General features: G+C 37.7%; 1 protein-coding gene across 2 annotated transcripts; it reads right to left on the minus strand.

Moving 5' to 3' along the window:
* Nucleotides 1–597: 597 nt before the first annotated feature.
* On the minus strand, nucleotides 598–16,549 carry LOC137198231 (formyl peptide receptor 2-like). 2 transcript variants are annotated; one of them, XM_067611928.1, is made up of 3 exons: nucleotides 16,236–16,549; nucleotides 5,117–5,303; nucleotides 598–4,203 (listed from the first exon to the last, which is right to left on the minus strand). In XM_067611928.1, the coding sequence occupies exons 2-3, from the start codon at nucleotides 5,294–5,296 to the stop codon at nucleotides 3,310–3,312; spliced, it is 1,074 nt and encodes a 357-aa protein (XP_067468029.1). In that variant the 5' UTR covers nucleotides 5,297–5,303; nucleotides 16,236–16,549; the 3' UTR covers nucleotides 598–3,309. The 2 variants fall into 2 exon arrangements, with proteins under 2 accessions (XP_067468029.1, XP_067468030.1); XM_067611929.1 differs by lacking the exon at nucleotides 16,236–16,549 and adding an exon at nucleotides 8,872–8,993.
* Nucleotides 16,550–16,966: the final 417 nt, after the last annotated feature.

Raw genomic sequence — 16,966 nt, forward strand, 5'->3', positions numbered from 1 at the left:
GCCAAAAATAGTTTTGAATTGTGGTATTGTTGTTTGACTGAAGCGAGAAGACGACTTGAGTCCAGTTACAAGGGGAAAAAGATCATATCCTATCTTCACTTTTTCATCTTTCAGTTTACATCCTTTCTCTTGATCAGATGAGGAGCTAAGTTACACCAACTTGCACACTGAAATACAATCATTATATGTGATGGGATGTTTTTTTTATATTCATCGGCATTGATCAGGCGTATTGGTTTTAATTAAAGTAACCTAATTTCTTTCAGTTGAGCCTCACTTGGCAGAGACAAGACAGCTGTTTTGTAGAACATGTTAGCAATCATATAAGAGTACTGAAATCTAGTACTTTCTTAAAGTCTTTATCACTGTGACCATGCCACTCATTATCTTGGACAATTGCATAACTAGTTGCTAGTTCACCAGGGCAGAGAAAGACTTTCACGGCTTGAACTTAAGTCAGCTCTTCTAGCTAATATGGATGGCTGCACTACAGTTCTCAGTAGATGGCAAGTACACTTGGTTAATTGGCATTGGATGTAAATTGGTAGGCGATCGTCAACATAAACATAATCCATGTTAGGCTGTGGAACACAGACATCCAAGAATTCATCTTTATTTATCAACTTTTCAACCATTGAAAAACACATCAAACACATAACATTTATTTTTACTAGACCACCAACACTGGTGGATTTGTTGCGACTTTCGACATGTGTTGACAACTTTGCACTTAAACAGTTTAAACACAGATGTAGTTTCCTAAACCTTGAAAAGCTTTTGTCTTAACATTACAGTTTGTCTATATATCTATCTTTCTTAAAGCAGTATTTACAAAGTAATATCATTACATTTTACAGAATGTTACATTTACAAAAAAAAGTATTATAGTAAAAATGTCAAAGTGTAATACTGTGAGCTCAAGGCCATGCAATTCAACATGTTACCACTGCTACACAGCTGAGCAGAAAAGCCATTAAACCTTTAAAGAACAGTGAGTTCAAGCTAAACAGTCTGAATGCACAGACGTTTCCTAGTGATGTGAAAGTAATCTGCAGGGCAAGTACAGCTGGGTTTTATGAGCAGGTTGCTTCGCTAGTTGCTAACAGTTGACCAGCTGTCCACTCTTTTATTGTCTGTATGCATATCTGCCATAAAAGCCATAAATACTTTATCCCGTTCTGTACTTAGATTTTGGTAATTTAGTTAAAACAACTCAGTCACACATACAGCTGACAAAATGCCATTTGATTTCTGATATGATGAGTTAAAAATTAAAGTATACATAGAAACCGAGTGACAGACTTTATGAAACACAATGGACAGAACAGATTTTAGGTACTGTACAGTTTCAATCTCAGTGTGACCCTGAAGACAAGAAATCGTCAAGACTTAAGTTATTACTGGCTTTAGTTTCACTTCCCTCTGCCTTCCCTCTCGTCTCCTCAGACTCTCCACAGTTCCACTTTTCAAGTGTGAAACCTGTCAGATGGAATATTTTAGAGGGAACTTTATATCTGACCTACATACATACATACATATGTTCATATTTTTAACATTTATCCAGCTTTGAGGTCAAATAAAATTCAAAATGAATTTAGATATATACAACAAATTGTCTACACTGCTCAACAAAACCACATTTTATAAATTAGATCTTTATTTCCCAAAATCACACAGCACCTTGCTCATCTTTTGGATGAGAGCAATTTTCTCAAATTTACCTGCAAGAATTCACAGCTGTCTGAGAGGGAAATTACACTTACACTGGTTTAAAAAGGTAGTCTCAGCACTTAAAGGACCCTATGGCATATTTTCCTAACCAGTCAGTAGTGACTGACTGTCTTCCCTGGTAACCCAAAAGTAAAAGCAAGCAGTTCTGAGATATAGCCTAGATGTTTGGAAGAGATAAAAGAAAGATAACATCCCCATTCCAACAACTCCTCCAAATTAAATGACCGAACACATTGTTGGTCAATGCTCTCCAGTGTGACACATAGAGGTGTTTTCTGATTTGACGCCCCTATCGGCAGTAATCAGCAGGACAACATCATTTGCCTGTACTTTCCAAAACCGTTACAAATCACTGTTAGAAATAAATATGTTTTATGATGTGACAGTACTGAGGTTAAGGTATAGTTAGGTTTAGGCACAAAAATGACTTGGTTAGGTTTAGGAAAAGTTTGGGTTAAAACCGCTACTTCCTTGAGGTTAGGAGACCATCGTCATATAGAGTGAGTGAGTCGGAAATGGGAAACAAACAGCGATCTTCTGTGTCAAAGTCTGATGTTGGTTATTATTGTAACCATGATGACAAAACCTTGAACTTTAACCGGGAGATTGTTGTTCTTCATTTGATTTCCTCCCTTGCTCCTGTCATATTTAGTATGGCTGCTAAAAGGGTTTCAGTCACTTGAACTAAGTTGTTTAAAGGGCACTTACATAAACAACTGATCCATTTGATTTACTTGGGAGGACAGTTTCCCCCATTCTTAATCCTTCCTATAAAGCTCTGGTTAGCCCACAAGCACAACAGTTTCAACAGAAAGGCCAACAGAAAATGGTCACCTGTAATTGTAGTTAAAGGATTTGGCTGGAGGTTTTCTATATTTTTCTTACTGTCAGCAAATCTCATGTGCAGAACCAAACTAAAAATAACTACTAACAAGTATTGTGTGTGTATCCAAAGCCTGATATATCTTATTCATCTGTGCCATAGATCTCCATTGTTGTCCAAAAACTATTAACTATAACATGTCACACCATTGCACTGGGTGATCTGTTCCTTCATTATGAAGATTACGGTGACATTAGTTTGTTTAGAAATGGCTCCAACTAGAAGCGGAAGTTCTGAAGTTCTTGACAAATTGACAATGTACTACAAAGTCAAGAGGTTGTGATATGTAGCACAAGCAGCTAGCGAAGCACTGTAATCAGAACCACATTCCATCATATCTGCGGAGACTGAATAGGTGATCACTGTTATTAGTCTTTTGAGCTGTTTCTAAACAAACTAACATGACCAAACTCATTGTGGCGAAGGAACATGTCAACTGGTGCGTTGGTGTCGCTCATTGAAGTGTTTTTAATATTTTTTGAACAAAAACAGAGGGCTACAACATAGGAATAAGGAATAAGATACACACATACAATACTTGTAAGTAAATCAATTAATTGTTGGTTTGGCTTTGCACAAGAAGTTTATTGACAATAAGATAAAAAAATAGAAAATTGGCGGCCTTATCCTTTGATGAGTTGACACAAAAAAACACCTGCATGGTCCTTTAAGGCTCATGAATCATTGGGAAAGACTTAAAATTTAGCTACACCCTCTGGAGGCTGAATCCTTCCTGACACCACAACAGTACTGTGTTTCGACCCACTACTGTCATCCAAAGAGCGTTCGTTGGACTGAGTCGTCTGTCCCTCCACATCGTCCGCTAGAGCTCTCTTGTACACCCCCGCCAGACTCTGCCTGAACCTCCCCCTCACGTCCAGCCCCATGCAGAAGTACAGCAGTGGGTTAACACAGCTGTTGAAGTAGGCCATGCCCTTTGCCAGAGGGTGCCAGATCTTCACCACCTTGTTCTTACTGTCCACCATCTTCACCAGCAGGAGGCAGTGATATGGCGCCCAGCACAGGAAGAAAGCGATGACCAGTGATGCTAATATGCGTAGGGGGCGGGACTTGCCTGACAGGCGGGTGCGTCGGATGCCAAGTCCGGCCAGAATGTAACAGATGAGGATGACCATGAAGGGCAACATAAAGCCACACAGGAAGCGGATGGAGTAGAGAGCCACTTTGGCACTGTTATCCCCCACCGTCGCATCCTTTGAATCCACAGAGCACTTACTTAAGTTGTTCTTCCCTAGGTAGACATGGCGGTAGACGAAATACGGAGTGCTGAAGGCAGTCGCAACAGTCCAGACGCAGACAGCCACCACCCTTGCAGCCCATAGGGTGCGCCGGCGCTTGGCGAAGACTGGCAGCCAGACGCACAGTGCTCGGTCCAGGCTGATCACAGCTAACAGGAACACGGAGCAGAACATGTTGGCATATTTGAAAAAGCCATTGAACTTGCAGAGGAAGATGCCAAAGGGCCAGTAGTCAAAGAAGAGCTTCTTAATGAGCGAGAAGGCCCGTGTGAAGCAGAAGATCAGGTCTGCGATCGCCAGATTCACCAGCCACACGTTAGTAACCTTTGGCTGAGGAGGAAGAAGAGAAGAAGAAAATAAATTAAGAAAAGAGAAGAAGACATGGGGAGAGAATAAGGTAGACTTGTTTTATATTAGCAGTTAACTCTCATATGTACATGTACATAGAAATAAATATGTTTTGACCAAAAAAGTCTACAGTAAAACACACTGGCTATCAAAGAACAGCAGCCGTAACATATCTGGATTATTTTATATCTGTACACAGTAGTCCTGCTATTTTATGAACAGTTTCTACAAAATGAATTATCCACAATTTAGCTTCTTCCATCAGCAACATACATGAAAGCAGAATGCTTGAATTAATAGACTTCATCCTTTATCACTTAGATACAAAGGATATTCTGTGCTCTTAATATAATACAAGTGTTGTTTTCAAAATACAGAAATGGAAATAATCTATATTCTGTCTGTTACGTTTTGAGCACCACACTCCTTCTAAAAATCTTTCTTCTTCTTTTTCTGAAAACAAATAATTTGACAGTTATTTTCAAACCAGCATGTCCAAACTTCCTACTACAAGTACTACATATACAAATGGACCATAGACTGGTCGACAACATTTCAAATATAAATCAGGAAATGGAGAGACTTTGCTTTATGAGGGGCATCACACATTAATTAACATCAATATGTTGTTGTACAGTATAACTGAGTTATTTCTATTTAAAAAGACAACGTGTGTACAGCAATGTACTTATGAAGCATTTGGATTATTTTTTGCTTTAGCTAATAAAAAATATTACAGAATACTGTGAAGGTTCGTCATCATTTTCATTTGATTTACTCAAATTTGAACTTAAATGTTGTTAATCTCTGGTCATGAAAATAAACAGACAATGAGCATCAGGGAATCATTTCATTTTCCTGAAAAAAGCAGTTTTGTAACACATTCATTATCCACCTTGAGTTTGAATCCGGCCACCCAGATCACCATGGAGTTCCCCGTGATGCCAAGCACAACAGTCAGCGTGTAGAGGACGATGCTGACGTTGTCCATGATGGCGTCGATGTCCACCGTTGTCGCCTGTTCATTCTTGGAAGATTTGAGGTCGTGGAGAGGCAAAGAGGCATTGGGAGACATGATGCAGCTGGAAAAGAGAGAATACGAGAAAATCAAAATGTAACCCTTCATTTTACACCTGTTCCAAACATACAAAAAATGAGAAAACACCAGGCATAAAAGCTGACCATCCAATATAGCGGCTATACAAAGATGCTCATGTCTAATATGCAACTGAATTTCAAAGATAACACACAGCCAACCTTGACCAAAACACTTGCAATGCAGCATTCACCCAATGATGGTATAGAAAAAGGTGTGGTACTCCTCAGAAATGCAGCTAAAATATAAAGAAGTAAAGCAGCTGACTGCAGCGACATTGACTCTCTGCAGGTAATGCAGTGCTGGAAGAGGTTTTCTTTTGCCCAGAATGGCTTACATTAACTGAGCAGTCACTTGTGTAAGTTGTGTCAGCTGAAACAAAAACTTTCAACCACAACTTCACATGTTGCACCCAAAAAGCTTGTTTTGCCCAGCTGCTCCTGTTTTAAAGTGAATTTTGTTTCTCAAAAGTGAAAACAGCTGTAGAGAATGCGGGTCCATTTGTCTGCAAGGCAGGTAGACAAACATCACTTAAAGGATCTACTTTATTCAAAACATCCTATTTGTGTGGTAAAATACTCTACTTCTTAATTACTTAACAGCAAATGTAATACATGGTGATAACAAAGACAGCTTCCTTCCTGTTTTCTGTTTTCTTTTATTTTTCAGCACAGCAGTAACTGAAGAGACTAAAGTCTGTTCAACAAAAGATGGTTTCTAAATTAGACACTAGTCTTTAAACTCATGAATGCTGTGTGGTTTTGGGTTACTTCCTCTTTTACTTTCATGCTAAAAACAATTCATCCTAAAAGTAAAAACACTGCTCATACTGAGACATACCGTGCCAAAAATAAGTAAATAAATGAATAAAAATCTGTAGCCAGACAGTCATGATTGAGGAAAATAAGTTGTGAGTTATAAAAAGTGTCTCTCAAAGGAGTAATCTTTTCTGATCACAAGCCTCAATTGGCATATGATGCCATGAAAATAGATATTGTATGAATGAACACGAGATTGTGAATAAAGATAAAAGGAGGACGTATTTGGAGTGTGTATGTGTGTGTGTGTGTGTGTGTGTGTGTGTGTGTGTGTGAGGTGCATGATGTTGACAAGTCAGACTCAGCCAGCTGAGTCATTGTGCCTCAGTGTCTGAGAATGTGCCAGGTGTCTGTATACATATGTATTTGCATGTCTGTCCAGTATGTGTGCTGTCTTTAAAATACAACTAGAAGCTTGAGTGTGTGTGTGTGTGTGTGTGTGTGTGTGTGTTTCTGTGTGAGATTTGAATCCCTGGAGAAAATGTCAAAATTATCAAAAAACATTTTTTTCAAAAATTCATACAATCCTGCCTTCAACAACTGACAGTAGATAAACACGGCTGCCAATGAAAAATCACCACAGACGTGTATAAAATGTGTGTCTATGTTCATATTATATGTCTTAAATTTACTAATTTTCTGTCTTAGTGAGAGTTAGAGGTTAGATGTATTGTACGGAACCTCTTTAGGACAAAACACATACAAAGAAAAAGGCACAAACATTAAGTAAATACAAAAAAAAAAGAAATGGAACAAATTGTAAAACACATACAAAAGTGAATTCCATTTGTCTTAATGTTTGTGTTTTTTCTTTTGTATATGTTTAGTATTTGTTGCATTTATTTTTGAGACATTTGGAGCCTTAATGTTTTTGCTTTTATTTTCGTGTGTGTTTTGTCCTTAGGGGCCAGCATAGAGATGAGATCAATATCAGTTTCTTCTCTCTTTGTTCAGTAAAGATGTATAGGCCTTATTCTGTTTTTATTTTTCTTTCTAAATCTATCCACTAATCTTTGTGACATGTTTAACCCAGTTTAGCACAAGAAGTGGAAGTAGGAGGTTTCACCTTCCTCCCCTCTGTCTGCAGACACAAACAACCACTCTGCCAAAAAACGGAGGAGTTTTGTGCCCTCAGTTATCACAGCCTTAATTAGCCTGGACACACTGTAAGAGACTTATGTTATTGTGATGTCCTTTGTTTGTTTATAGCATGTTTTTAGTGTTACTTATGCACAGACTGTGAAAGCAAATGTCCTCAATAAAGAATTAATCTTAATCTGAATATGAAACTATAGGCACATATTTAAATATGAGTAGAAAGAAAACCAAAACATGGTGTAACTTGCTGTTAGCTTAAACATTGCAGTTATCTCTTGACCAAGAGCAGTCATCATCTCAGAAATTATACTGACAGGCTAGCAAATCAAGCTATCTAGAGCTGTACCTCTGGAGGTTAAATCACTATCTGTCTCATTATTTTACTCCTGATAAATCAGCAAATAAGCAACATTTCCCCAATTTGCAGGTTATCCTTGTAACGCTCAGATCTCAACTTTAGATCTTAATCCTACACGTATGTTTGGAAGTGATTCATAACCAAGAGAAAGAACTGCATGTGCACATTTACAAGAGCACATTTGTGATTTTAGACTATTTTGCAGTGTTCAAGCACACCTAGATTTCATCTCACCCCCCCCCAAAAAATATTATTATTATTTTTTTTTTTTTGTGAAATCATTTTTAGCCTTGTAACGTTAGTTTTTGCTAACTTGTCTGAAGGCTTAAATGCTTGTAAATTGAAAATCACCACTGTTCTTCACTTGCTACACGCCCCTAGTTTCAAACTGAGCATGCAAGATGTAGCTAGGTAGTGATTTTAGGATTTCATGGTGCAGAAAAACAAGCAAGGTGCAAATAAACTCGCTGAATGTTCTGACAGAGAACGTTGAGTCAAATTGGTTGTTGTTACTGTGCAGTTTATTTGATGCATTTGGCAATGTTTTCACATAAGGCTTATAAGTTAAGACGTTATCAGATACTGACGTTTCAGAACAAGCCACAATGTTAACTGTAGTTTCAGACGTTAACTTTATTAACTAGCTAACAGCTCACGTTAGATCATCTCTGAGGTAGCTTGCTTGTATAGTGTACTGTCCACCATATCATCAAGCAACCATAACATTGTTTTGTACATTTCTCCTCATATCTGCTTTGCCCCTGATTTCAGATTTGCCCCTGCAAGAGTGAATAATATCACAACCATGCCCTGAATTCTCACATAAATGAAAAAAGGCAGATTTGCTAAAAAGCTCATAATGGAAAATAAGTTAAATAACAGTGAGGCCGAGGATTGTGGGCTGTGGAAACCAGCTGTTGAGCATGAGAGCAACAAGGTAACAAATTCCAAAGTTGTAGATGTATTATTAGCTAAAGCTATATGGGTGTAAGAGAGAAGTACAGTGAAGTGTGACCTATAAAAACCATGAATATAACAGATCACACTGTGGTCAGTGGTAACAGATTGGATATGTATCAGATCTAGAGACACAGAATCACATATAGTGAAATCTGACATGTAAACCTAAAACATTTTGAGCCAAAAACCACCACAGTGGAGTGTGTTGTAAAGCATGAACATGGCAAAGAAAGCCTTAGCTGGCCAAACAAGGTATAGAAATTCTGTTAAAGGCTGATAAAACAAGTATGTCATATTTCATAATTTAAAAGCAACCTTACCACTGGTAGCAAATGCAGCTGGGCTTCAAAGGAAAGGAGAAGAATCCAGCAGGCAAGCAGAAAAGGATTGGTGCAGTTTACAAGAGGGAGGCTGCTGCCCTCAAAGGGGAAATGAAGAAGACAGTGCAGCAACAGCACTGCTTCCTTTAATCTTAGAAAAGAAAACTTATGTGCCCCGCAGCAGCTTAGAGCACAGATGGCCCCAACTGCCCCATAATGTGATAAACCCAAGAGATCATGTGACAAACAAAAATGTAAGGTGTCATGAACTTCTGGGGGCAACAGATAAGAATCCCTAAAACAAAAAGAACACAAACTGTAGATGCATGATGAAGAGGATTTTGAAAAGTTTCCAGGATTTGGTAAATTTCTGATATGACAGGTATGGACAGCGGTCAGCTCCAGCACTAAAGAAGGATCTACAAGAAGTGCAGGATGATGACACAATAGCAAACAAGAGAAATCTGTATATTCAAACATTTTCTCAGCTATCTACACGACTTGCTGTGATGTGACAAATCAACTCAAGGAATATGAGTATTAATGTGATTGGGGTAGTGGATTCATTTAGCCTAACATATTCTCCATGACACAGTCAGGTGTCAGTAAGACAAAATAAATCAATATGATAATCTGAGATTAGTTTATTAATACAGCTTCAGACATAGATCTAATGTTTAGGAATCCACATTTAATTCTCCTATTTTGTTGTACTATTGCAGTGGTGGTATTCATTTTTATTAGATTTTTATGTAGAATTCCTCTTTTGTTTACTTTAGATTTAATTGATTTAAGTGGTTGGGGGCAAACAGTTTCTATGTAGTTTTGGGTGGGTAATTGCGCTAATGGAAACGCAGAGAAGCTTGTAGGACTGGAACTCTGCCTCCTGGTCTCAACTCTGGGTTGTCATGGTTTTGGTCTACTAATAAACTCAGCCATATTTCTAGATATGAGAGAAGCTCCATCCAAAGAAACTGCTAAGCTAAGTTAGCTGCTACGCTACGTGCTGAGCTAAAATAACTAACAACTGTGGGATTAGTGATAAAGTCACTAAAAGAAAGAGAGATCTAAGAGTGCTTGAGCAGAACTAGTGTAAGTTTATACGTATAGCGGGTAATTATCCACAGTAATGAAGAATATAGCGGAATTAACTGAGTTGAGAACAGCAAAAATGCTATCAGTAACACAGCCAGCAACCAGAAATAAGACAATATGCTTACTGCAGCACGTTAGCGGCACCATCAGTATCAATACCACTCTAAAATACACCATTTGAGTAAAAGGCATGTGTTCAACACTTTACTTAAGTAAAAGTACAGAAGTATTACCTATGAAATGTACTCAAAGTATCAAAAGTACTCTTTATGCAGATTGGCCCTTGTCAGTGGTATATTTGATTATTGAATCATTATTATTTAAGTATTAGCATGTAAGCACTTAAGTCCAGTACTAAAGTAAATGTACTTAGGTACTTTACATCCATCAGGCACAAGTCTGTGAGACACATTATATCTGCAGAATTCAAGCTAACATTGTCTGCAGAACAAACAAATAGTAATAGCGTGTCTTCTCTCTGACTGGGTGCTGTTCATGAGTTTCAGAGGGCTAAACAGAAAGTTAATCTGTTCGAACTTCTGCATTAACTCGACAGAAAAACAGAAATGATGCCCAGCTCTCAGTACTCAATTTGTGTGGTGGTTTGAGCAACATATGCTGGGGGGTGGTTTTAAGATGCTGGAACACACTGTTGAGCCTTCTCTTGTCTTTGAAAAGACAAGTGAAGGGACATGATTTATGGGAGTTTCTCAAACCAGAGGGGTTGTTAACTAGTGGCTGTGGGTAAGATTAGTAGAACTGGAAAACCAGTTTTGCTAGTTGGACTACTGTGCAGGCTATGGCATATGTATTATATGCTAATAGGCTGATTTGATTATATCAGGCCAGTTGGGCCAGTTTAGCCTAAGTGGGTTCAATGTAGATATAAGGTATGTTAGGTCAGGGTTAGAGAATAGTATCCACATGGCCCAGAAGATATACGATGGCACACTCTGATATCAATTGCAGGGCCAAGTGATTTGTCACGTTTCACTGTTTAATGATAACTGACAGGTCCAACTTTTTAAAGGGGACATACTGTTTGTGATTTTCTGTCATTTATATACTGTTATGTCAGATGTCAATATTAAACGTAGTCGAAGTTCCAAAACTTGAGATGAGTGTATGTAAAAATGCTCCCTGAAAAAAATCAGGGCTTCAGCCTACTCTGAACTCTCCATTTGCAAAGTTGTTTCAGACATAGGCTGAACTGAGTTACTGCATAAAGGACCAGTATAAAATAAGGAGTTTTAAACTGTAAATCATCCCAAGATATTCCAGTAGAGCCCTAGAATGAAAATATAGACCTAGAAATGTGCATAATATGTCCCCTTTAAATTTTGCCCTTTTTTATTTCTCAAAGTGGAACGTGTGAAAAAAAACCTCCTTATAGTTTTGTCTTGTGCTAATGCATTCAGTTTGGTGAAAATTTTCCATCAGATTGGTCATAAACAGGTGAGAAAGAAAAAAGCCGATCCAAGTAACTGCCACCATTGTGTGTCTGTGTTGAAAAAAAAACAGAACCTAAAAATTAACTTCAATTTGTTTTGAATCAAGCCCTTTGTTTCCACACCTGGCACACGTGATGTGGTAAACACCACAAGCCACAAGCTCAACTTCTGAACACAGATCACATAACAGTTGTCATTTCCCTTACGGCCATTAGCCACAGATATTTCCCATTTCAGTAATGTGCAGTTAAAAACATATTGTTGTGTGGAAGAGTCTTTTTTCATTGTTTTGGCCGACATGTCTATTGGTTGTGAGACATTTTGCTCACCATGACCCATACATAAACATGGGAACTTGCACGATGATCAAACAGGTTGTAACTGAGAGGGAATACACCTAGACTGTTAATAATAATTCATTATATAAAATAATTGTGCGTGCACAACTGCAGGAAGTAGATCAAATTTAAACCAGGACACCATTCTGCCAAATCTAATTAACATTTATGGAATGTTTGAACAGTAATTTAATGGTTTGTCTTTGTTTCCTCTTCCAAATAATTTAATAAAACTGGTTTGTCTACAACCTGTATGATTGTCTGACCAGTGCTTGAATTGGAACTAAAAAGGTGTTTCAACCAGCAGCTGCAAGGCATGTGGCTTTTATCTGCGATAACATATGACTACTGTGCATCCCATGTGAAATCTCTTTCAGTAATACATGTGTAAGATTGTTGTTTTTGAAATAATAATCCTTCACAGCTGCAGGAGTGTGCAGTAAGGATTTATGTAGTGGTCCAGTGTGCACAGATACATTTTTGCAAGCAGGCTTCAACATGACCAACCAACAGTACTGACATATATCATTAAGTGGCCTAAAGAGTTATTGCAATGACAAAGACTGCCAGTAAAGGGTTTTGTTTACAACAGTGTGGGCAAATGAAATGTCATCTGGTGTGTGTATGAAGGTAGTACCACCTGTAGTCTTGGTGTGATTTGCAGTACAGACACCGCAAATGGATTAAGCGAATATTGAAGTTCTGGGGTTTTTTTCATTTGACATTTCAACAGGGTCATTTTTAGGTGCTTCTGTTTCTAGAGAGAGACTTTACCAGTGTTCACCAGGTGATACACTACTCACTAAAAGTCACTGGGTTCAAATTTGATTCAGTTTGGGTCAATATAACACCAACAAAATAACACCACTCAGGACAAGCAGTTGTTTTGATCCAGTTATAGTGTTATTTTTTATTTCACTGTTGGCTTATTTACCTAAACTAAAACTTGTCTGACAGTTTTTAGCTAAAGCTTGTTGTGTGTAAATTTTTTAGTGTGTATGCAATCAAAAAAATCCTGGTCATGTACCGAAAGAGGACGTGATGGTAGTCTAAAAAGTGAGCCTCTACCAAAAGAACCCATGCAAAATTTTGATTATCATCATCTCCTGTGTAGAATAACACGTGGGTGCACATTTGCTGTATATGTTAAACCAGGATGTCACTCTGCATAATGAAATGAATGTTTATGGCTGATTACTTGCGTAACAATTTTATAATTTGTTGTTTCTCTTCCAAGTTAAACGTTTGTAAGAATGTGTCAAATCTTTTTGCTGATGTTCTGTGCTCTCAGGGTACAATCAATCAATGTTTCATGAATCTATATTCAGCCAATAACTGGTGGAGACTTGACCTTGTGCTCTTTTCACTACTCAAGCAGCTCATCTGGTGTGAGACAAATTACTATTTAAAACACTGTTAACACATCCTCTCCTGTGTAGCAGAGGATTGTCCGTATGAAGAAATGAAAAACCATAAGTTTTTAGAGCAGGAATTTAAAAGCTTTAAAGAGCTGAATAAAGTTGCTGTTATTGTTGGACTAGATTGTGGCAAAGTGGGCATTTGTCAGTACATCAAAATGCTACAGAAGAAAAACATTCATGAGCCCACTGCTGCTCAGTCACCACAGACAGTTTCGACACAAGTCTTGCTCTGTGTCATACAACCACAAAGCAAACCACTAAGTGAACTATAAAAGTGCCACAGTTGAACTTACCCACTGTTAGTTCACAGTCAAGTTTTTAAATTCTTCTGAAAGTCTGAAAACAATCCAGCAGACGGAAGCATCAGTCTTGTGGTAGACAACAATAACTTGAACCTATTTAAGCTTTCCTGTACTGAACAATTTTAACTTTGTTCACTGTAGTGAGCCACAGATTTTTGTTCTCCACAGGTCACAGCTTTAGCCAAAAAGGTACAAACTTTCACTCTTTCAATGCACCACAGAGAAAAACGTTTAACTACAGTACACACAAATACAGCTCCAAACAGTGCTCCTCACGTGTTTTAAATAAGTGAATTTTAACCATTCTGGCTACACAGTACGTCCTGATCTGGTGATTTACAGGTTTAAAAAAAAAAATAAAAAAAAAAGAGCATTAAGGCATCTAAGTTAAAACTTTGAAATTTGAAAGTTTTTAGGTGTAGGCTATACATGAAATGCAGGGGTGTTGTGCATTAGATTCTATTGATGGGGCACAGTTGTATAAAGCATACGTTAATGTTCACATCAAATCAAATTGTTATCATCTGCAATGGCTGCTATGTTTATCATCAAACTGCCCCCCTGTCAGTAGCTATCTACAACTATAATTGAATAACAATTTAATTATTAACACTGCAATTATTATTTCTGCTCAATATTGCATTTAATAGCAACATTGAATAGGAAAATGTTAGCGAAAAGGCTTCAAACTCAGGGGTAACACCAGCCAACGTTAATTAAAGAAAGCTCACATTCTCAACATGTAGCTACTGTTTAACTCACACACTATGTACTCTTTCAAAAATGTACAAATTTATTCAAGTCATATTGTTTTCATGGCCTGAGCTGAGATTGGTAATTATGCTCTCCAGATGGAAGGAACCAAGTAGCCTAAACAGAGAAGGGGGGACTTTGAGTAGCAGGCAGAGTTAAATACAAATAAAACATAGAAAAGCAACTTGTCCCCTCAAGTTGGATGGGCACAATTCACATGGTAAAGAAAATATAACTTCAGAAGCAAAACAATAAAAATACAAATGAAAAATAAGATATGTAAAAATAATTTGAGTATTTAAAAGAGATTATTTAAAAGCCTAAAAGACAGAAGACACTGATTTTGAAAGTATGAGTTTATCGGACAGGTTGTTCAAAAGTTGAGGTGCCCTAAAAGCGACATCTCTGTCCCCTTTAGTCTTATATCTTGACATAGGAACTGCTAACAAATTCCTGTATCAAACTACATGCAAGTTGATAAGGGGCAAGTAATTCAGAAATGTAGTCTAGGCCATAAAGTGCTTTAAAAGTCATAATCTTAAAATCAATTCTGTAATAAACCTGCAACCAATGTAGAGGCATTAAGAGGGGAGTAATATGATCTCTTTTCTTGTTTTTTGTTAGTAATCTGGCCGCTGCATTCTTTACTATTTGGAGTCTATGAATTGTTCTCTGATTTATGCCAATTAGGAGACCATTACAATAATCTAAACATGAGGAAATTAAAGCATGTATAATGGTGTCTGTGTCTCAGACATGTTCTTTAGATGATAAAAGCAGGATTGGACAACCTTACTGACATGAATTTCAAAATTAAGGTTGAAATCAAATAAGATGTCTAGGTTTCTGACAGAGGACTTACTGTTATTGTGAGGATTTTAAAGCCATATGCAGATTGTCAGGGCCAATGATAAGGATCTCACTTTTATCTGGATTTAACTGAAGAAAGTTAGCAGACTTCAGATCCAGTTTTTAATGTCATTATTATTATTATGTCATAATTAGACACTATTTTATGGTGGACAAGCTAGTGGGGTTTTCAGGCTTCAGGACATATAGCTGCATATCATCTGCATAAAAATGGTAGGCAATGCCATGAATACAATTATATTGCCTAGTGGTAGCATATATAATGAAAAAAGAATAGGTCCCAAAACAGAGCCCTGGGGCACCCCAAAATGTACTAAGGAAGAGAATAAAACATATAGTAGTTGCCAATAGAAACAAAACATTTGCAGTTTGACAAAAAGGAGGCGAACCACTCCAAGACTGTCCCAGATAAACCAACCCAGTGTTGTAGTCTACTGATGAGAATGTTGTGATCAGTTGGATCAAAGGCTGCCGACAAGTCCAGTAAAATAAGAACTGAAAAATCACCTGAATCAGCAGTCCTTAATAGATATTTTGCTACTCTAACAAGTGCAGTCTCAGTTCTATTGTGTTTTCTGAAACATGACTGAATTTTTTCATATATGTGGTTATCTTTCAGAGCCTCCTTGAGTTGTAGAGCCACTGTCACTTCAAGGAGTTTTTCTATAAAGGGCTGCTTAGAAATTAGTCTATAGTTGCTGAAATTTAATTGGTCTAAACCAGGTTTTTTAAAGAGTGGGTGTATGCAAGCAATTTTCAAATAGTCAGGGGCACAACCAGTTAGTGGTAATGAGGAGGGGCAAGCACTGCTTTTTAACTTACTCCACCCAGATTTATCCTGCCAGTCCAGGGATTAAACTGACAACCTTCCAGTCACAAGCTTGCTTTTCTGACCTTTACGCTATCCCTACCTTATAAAAAGTATATACATAATTCTGGGACACAAGGTTGGAAAACAAACACTTAAACCTGTTATTTTAGTTACTCTAACAGTTTCACATATAAGTAGGAGATATAAAGCAACAAAAGTGTGTAATACCATCACCAAATGTGTAGCAAAACTCAGTATAATCACACTAAGTGTAGAAATAAGAGGTTAGTAAATGCTAACAAAAAAACTGCGAATATCCTTACCTGCAGATGTTTATCTGATATCGCAGCGATGAGGTCAGCTGCTTCAGTCTCGGTGGTCAGAGGCAGAAATGAAGTCGCTTCATGAGCTGTGTGTGTGTGTGTGTGTGTGTGCGTGTGTGTGTGTGTGTGTGTTCATGCAAAGTGAAGTTCCTCTGTGTCACTGTTACTTCAAGTGTTTTATTGCCAAAAGCTGAATGTGTGTGTGTGTGTCCTCTCTCCCACAGGAAACTAACACACACACACTCACACTAACACACACACATATAGACCCTTCCTCTTTCAAACTCTTTTTATGTCATGTGTGTCTGGTTCTGTCTTCCTTTCTGGCTTCTTCTCTTTTTCTCACACAGCTGCACTCACTTTGCTTCTCTGCCATTGTATTTAACACACACACACACACACAAACAAACAAACAAACAGGGTGAACAGCCATCTTGTCTTAATCAAACATTATCATTATAACGTTCATCCTCAGTGTCCTCAACCAATCAGATTCCTCCAAAGGGGGCCGACGACCTTGTGTTAGTACAACGAATAACTTTGTATTCCACAAGGAGAACATGTCCAAGTGACGCATCTTGATGCACATTGAATAAACATTTCTGTTACACAGTTTAGTCTCACGGTTCCATTTTTTTAAATATTATTCCCACCAAAAATATCACTTAAAATACAAAGATGTGACTAAGTTAAAGTGGTTTAAACTTCTGTGATTTCATGTTATCACACAT

The sequence above is a fragment of the Thunnus thynnus genome, chromosome 15 (genome assembly GCF_963924715.1).
Source record: "Thunnus thynnus chromosome 15, fThuThy2.1, whole genome shotgun sequence".
Lineage (NCBI taxonomy): Eukaryota > Metazoa > Chordata > Actinopteri > Scombriformes > Scombridae > Thunnus > Thunnus thynnus.

Bases quoted from the DNA above. Each gene is read 5' to 3' on its own strand.
- LOC137198231 (XM_067611928.1), bottom strand. From the start codon at position 5,296: ATGTCTCCCAATGCCTCTTTGCCTCTCCACGACCTCAAATCTTCCAAG. The intron at 4,204-5,116 runs GTGGATAATGAA...CTTCCTCCTCAG, and splicing joins TGGCCGGATTCAAACTCAAG to CCAAAGGTTACTAACGTGTG.